This window comes from Festucalex cinctus, chromosome 4 (genome assembly GCF_051991245.1).
Source record: "Festucalex cinctus isolate MCC-2025b chromosome 4, RoL_Fcin_1.0, whole genome shotgun sequence".
Classification (NCBI taxonomy): Eukaryota; Metazoa; Chordata; class Actinopteri; order Syngnathiformes; family Syngnathidae; genus Festucalex; species Festucalex cinctus.
The window spans coordinates 25,492,397-25,498,396 of NC_135414.1; the positions used below are offsets into that span (position 1 = coordinate 25,492,397).

The following is a 6,000-nucleotide window of genomic DNA, read 5'->3' on the forward strand; positions in this document are numbered from 1 at the left end:
GTACCTTGCTGGAATAAGGTCCAGGGATGAGAAGTTTTAACGCTTGTCTTTTCAGCTCCGTCAGTCTTGTGTTGCAGTTCTCGCACCAAATCCCTCTTTCACTCCCAGGAGAACTTCCGCTGCCCGAGGCCGGGGACCCCGTCCCAAAACCCGGAGAGCCGCCTAGAGAACCCGGAGATCCGGTGCAAATCCCCGGGGAGATGGTCCCCGGCGATCCAGAGAGGGACCCTGGCGAGGAGATCCCCGAGCCAGGAGAAGGGGTGCCCGTCGAGCTGGGCATGGAGCCAGCGCCCTCGGGTGCGGGACGAGAGCTGGACCGGCTGGTTTCCTCGTAAGGCTTTCGGTACCACGTGTCTGGGAAAAAGGTGGCTGATTTGGTGGGGGAAGTGTCGGGTATCTGTGGGACAGTTAACAGAGGAGAGAATTTGGTTTGTAGGTTTATAAGAGAGGCTCACTACTTGCATGGAGATAATAACATTAAAAACGGAACATTTTAATATATACGTTAATATTTCATGACACCATTTTTACTGTTGTCATTTGATGGAAGAAACTTTGATTGACTAATTGCTTTTTAATTGGGGAGGGGGGAGGTTGTGTACAAATGCAATTGTTTGCACCTTGCTTTGCTCATACAAAATGTCACATAATATAGAATTTCATTCGGTTTAATATACAGTGGAACCTCTGGGGTTAAACACAATCTATTCTGGGTTACTGGTCAACATCCTGTTATGTTCTGAAGTTGCATCCCAAAAGCGCAGACACAAATAAGATTTAACTCTTTATTCGTATAACATTGAGAGACGTAGAACAAACTTGACTAGACGAGAAACAAAGAGAATGCATCGAGAATCACGAGACGCCAAGTCCCCTTGGGCTGTGGAAATGCACAGAGGAACTGAGGTAATAATCCGACAAACACACACTTCTCGGTTTGGCTTACATAGACAGTGAATTGATCGGATTGGCTGTGGCTAGACATGTGGGTAACAGGACTGACATGGAATTATCTGATTGGCTGTTGACCAAGTAAAGAGATTACAGATTCTTGACATCAGCTCCTGACATCACATAGCATTTTTCCCCAGTTGAAACCAGATGATGGTTACATCAGTTCAAAATAGACACTTGACCTCCCGGTCATGACCCAAACTTAACCCTGTCATGACCCAGTCATGACACATCCATTTCAATGTCAAACTGCCACCATCATGATTTTTTTTTTTTGTTTAACTCAGTCATTCCCAACCAGAATGCCGTGATGGGAGAGATCAATCGGGATGCTGCAGTAAATTGTCCAATTTCATTTAATTTGTCCAAAAGTGATTACTTTAATGACATCTTAAAAAACAGAACATTAAGCTGTTCCTCCATTAGATGGCAGAAGGAACAATTTAAACCTATATAGCAACATGTTGGCATTCACAAAATGGCATCAGTTTTTGGCTTCCTGTGAGTAAATCTGTTTTGCATTCAATTAAACACGTCCAGATTTCACACTGAAAAGCCAATTCGTGAGTAAATTGAGACAAACTCATCATTATTTCCATGTTCATAATTTTTGTGACATTTCTGCTTTGTAGTGTGCTGTGATAATTTTCTCATGAAAAAGATGTGACATCACTCAATCATGAATTGTTTAACTTTTGTTGTTGTTGTTGTTTAACTTTCTGAACTTTTCCACAAGTGTAAAAATAAGAACATGATGTGTCATAGCGGTTAGCACATCTGCCTCATATTTGAGAGGTCCAGGTTTGAATATCAGCTAAGGCCTTCCTGTTGCAAATACATGTACTAAATACATGTAGTGCTTGAGTGGGTTTTCTCCAGGTACTCTGGCTTCTTCCATCATTCCCAAAACATACATAAGTTAATTTAAGACTCTAAATTTTCCGCAGGTGTTCATTTGAATGTGAGGTTAAATGGTTGTTTGCCTAAAAAGTATGTGGCCAGTGACTGACTGGGCTCGGTTGTACCCCGCTTCTCACGCAGAAGGTAACTGGGATAGACTGCCAAGAAAAGAACAAGCGCTATCGAAAATGGATGGATGGAATTCCCGTTTGGTCAAAACATTTAAATGGGTCATCATATGACTCCATTAACAAATAGTGACACAATATTATGAATGAGTTCACTGACGTCACTCACTCAGATCCTTTTTTTTTTTTTTTTTTGTTACGAAAGCCACAATAACCTAAAGAAAACTCAAAACGCACCCAGTGTTGATCAAATATTGCAATACTACTTCAGATGCTTGACTTCAAAAGTTCCGCTGTACACCGCCCAGCTTCAGCATTATGACCTCATGCCAATTTAACGAGTTCCACAACATGTAGAAATTCTAGGAACAGTTCACAGCATAATGTACAGCACCCACTTCAAACTACAGCCACAATAAAACTGAGCAATATTATTTGTGTCAAGAAAGATTTATTAATATAGCTCTTGGCCCTCATGATAGCGGCCAAGTATTCCTAATGTGTATACTGCAAACCTGTTTGCTTTGAAGAAATTGCATACTTTTTTTTTTTTTCGTAAATCACAACAGTCAAGACGCCAGATTCTGTTCATCGACGTGTGTTATTAATACTCAACCGAGACTCCTCCTCAAACCCGTGGGAACATCAAATGAGCCACAAAGAGTTGGGGTATTGATGTGGTGACACAGCGGCTCCTAAAATCTCTCTTAAGAGCTATAATAAGTGAGTTGCAAAGACTGACATGAGAAAACGTCCACAAGAGAGGGGCTGGGGGGGGGGGTTAACATCTTGTAACCGTTATTAGGTGCTAGACGTGTGTGTGCGTGTGCGTTTCTCACTTGGGGTGGTGATGCTGAAAGTAATTTAGAGCTCCTCTGGTGACAAGATCACTAAGCAGCACTATGCAGCCACAAATAGGGCTCTAGTAGGAACCTATATCTGTCTCATGGGAGACATTCTACATGTATGACAATCATGGCACAAATAATGGGATAACTTTAGCTGTCAAGGCACAGGTATATTGTTTAGAGAAAATACAAATGTATTGGGAAACATCCATCCATCCATCTTTTAGAACATTTGTCCTGTTGAGGGTTATGAGGAGCTGGAGCATATCCTAGCTTACTTTGGGTGAAATGCAGACACTCTGGACTGGTTGCCAGTCAATCGCAAGACACGTACAGTATAGAAAACCAAACATTCACAGTACACTCACATTGACACCAACAGTATGCACAATTTAGAGCAGTGGGCCACACCCAACGTTTTTTTTCTGCCAAGAACCACTTTATGGCAGGACAGATATTTCGCAAACTGGGTGCTGATGTACATTTGCGGTATAAAGCTCTTTTCCATTTCCAAGTCACAAAGCAAAATCATAAAAGGATGATTCAAAGAGTTGGGTGCGTCTTGTCTAGGGGTCTCGATGTCACGTTAGTGTTTGTATTTGTTCCCTGCCTTCTTTCAGTCATCATTGGTTAATTGGCCTTGTCATGTCTTGTTGTTTGTTTGTTTGTTGTCTCAATCCAAAGTATTTTACTTTTGGTAAATTATGTTGTTTTGGGTTTTGCTTATTTAATAGTTTCTTTTTAAGACCCAAGTAGCTCATTTGCCTTTTTGTTAAATGACTTTTTTGACTGCCCATTTTCCTCACTGCCTTGCTTCCCATCATTTGGGTCCACATCCATCCCGAAATGTAACAAAATCCTTCCATAACGAATGGCTTGAACAAGATATATAGCGTATAAATTGTCAAATGGTAAATATTCAATTAGATTATACTACAAAAAACAACAACAACATGCAAAAAAAGTAACTATACGGAAGTAATATTTCCTTAAAGATTTAATTAATACTTGATATATCCTTCCATAAGCTACTAGACTCGAAGATGCTGAATATTACATCATCTTTTAAACTTACTACATCATGAATATACAGGGCCAGTGCTGGTTCTGGCAGGGCCACCACAACAAGCACAGAAAAAAAAAAAAAAAAAAAAAACATGCAAATGTCACTCATGCCGCCTGAGGTGAGCTTCGAACCAACAACCTTTTGACGTACTAACCGAAGCTTCACTGTGTTGCCCTCTAATATTATCAAATATAAAAACACTAAATTCAATCCCCAAACCTCAGAATTGTGAGACGGACATGCAAACCATAGGACACCATGCTGCAATCATATATTTCATAAATTTAGTATGGCCCTCAGAGGACTCAATAAAAACTGAAACGACCCCTGAGGAAAATGGTTCTGTTTCTGCTGGTTTGGGGGATACATTTGCAAGTAAGGTGAACTGGATTACGTTTTTAATTAATAGATGGAGAGAAAAACTGAGTTGTTCTTACCGTGTACTTTCTGCCCCGGCCGGCCACGGATCTCTCCTTGGACCCAGATAGTGAAGTCATGACGAAGGTGTGCACAGAGGAGGATGAAAACCGCGGGATCGATTTCAATTAACAACACACCCCTGCAAAGTGCACTTGCAGCTCGTCAATGTGGAGGCGACTTCTCGCCACTTCCAAGGTGGAGACCACTTGTATTCCTCATTTTGTCCCCCAAAAAAATAAATGTCTCAGTGAGTTACCTTGAGAGAAACCATCAAAAGATCTCTAACTGAATCTGTCTCAGCGCTGCTTCTCCATCCTTTTCCACACCAGGTTGACCAGGTACAACCGCCAGCTTTTATGGACGCACACCACCGCTAAGCAAAGTCACGAACGTGGTTTTTGTCGAGCGTGAATGCTGCGGTTCAGTTCGTGGGTGTCTATCCAGGTGTCTCTCCGAGCGGCAGCCTCCTGTTGACTGTGCGTAGCTCCGCGCTCTGTGGACCGCGGACGCTCACTGACTAGACGCCGGTGGGGCGCACATCTGGATGAGGGGGCGGGGCCTCGCTGCTCTGGAGGATTTTGGTCATTTCTGCTGCCGTGCGGTGCGTTCTTTGGGGATAGCACTTGTCTAATATTGGATATTCTCAACCTTTATTGAGCCATGTTTTTTTGTTTTTTTTTTTGTCACGTTGAGCGGGTTGGATGTGGACCCAAGTGCAAGGCAGCAGGGACGCAGAGGTGCTCAAAAGGGAAGTGTAATTTAATCAAAACAAAAGGGCAAACAAGGTACTAGGTAACTTAAACAAGAAAAACAAAGTCACAATACAATACTATACTATACTATACTATACTATACTATACTATACTATACAGTATAATGCAATACAATAAACCTAACTTAAAAAAACATTTTAAAAAAATGTCACTGCAAAACTGATGTTTATGTTTATGTACAGCACTTTGTATACAGCAATGCCTGTTCTTAAAGTGCTTTATTCATAAAGTTGAGTTGAGTTGAGTTTTGTGATATTGCTAAGTTACAAATGAAATATACTTACTAGATCCATGATTTGCCTAAACAAGAGGTTAAATACCATTGATGTAAAATGTTTTCACTTAAATAAAATTACACCATTTGCTGATTAGTTTACCAACATCATGTGCCACTTGCACCAACGTCAACAACCTGCAACATGTTGGTCTACTGCCACTTTGAATAATTATAGTGATTGGGGCGGAGGTTTTTTAGACTTACAACTGTCCTTCTCAAATAGCTGGCGTGGTGTGACCACGGATTTACATATGAAAGATCATTGGAACGTTTTCTTTTTTAACCATATGAAAATAAAGTGTAATTGCAATCCACTACAGTAGGTGGCAATGGTGCTCTCATTGCAGAGTGCACAAGGAGGAGTATGGGTATGGAAGCTTTTGGGCTTCCATATATGAGGTTTGGCATGCTTCATTTTATAGGCAAAAGATGCGTTTAGTCGAGGTTGGCGGGTGTGTTCATCGCTTTACTGTTCTGCACCTGTCTCAAGTCGTTTCCGCGTCTACAGTGCATTGTTTACGGTTCAACACTGCTCTCTGCAGTTAGGATTGTGCTCCTGCACCTCACTGACGCTTATCCAATCGGATTTGGAGAAGTCATGTGACGCGATGCTCTCCGAACGATAGGGGGCGAT

The 6,000-nt window shown here is 41.6% G+C and overlaps 1 protein-coding gene across 3 annotated transcripts in view; it reads right to left on the reverse strand.

Annotated features, from left to right (window-relative positions):
* kif26ba (kinesin family member 26Ba) overlaps positions 1-4,844 on the reverse strand; it is a 75,640-nt gene extending 70,796 nt beyond the window's left edge. For all 3 annotated transcript variants that reach the window (XM_077519887.1, XM_077519886.1, XM_077519885.1), the window contains exons 1-2: positions 4,334-4,844; positions 5-397 (exon numbers count right to left, since the gene is read on the reverse strand). In XM_077519887.1, the coding sequence (XP_077376013.1) occupies positions 5-397; positions 4,334-4,393 (453 nt within the window). In that variant the 5' untranslated portion in view covers positions 4,394-4,844. The remainder of the gene's footprint in view (positions 1-4; positions 398-4,333) is intronic.
* Positions 4,845-6,000: the final 1,156 nt, after the last annotated feature.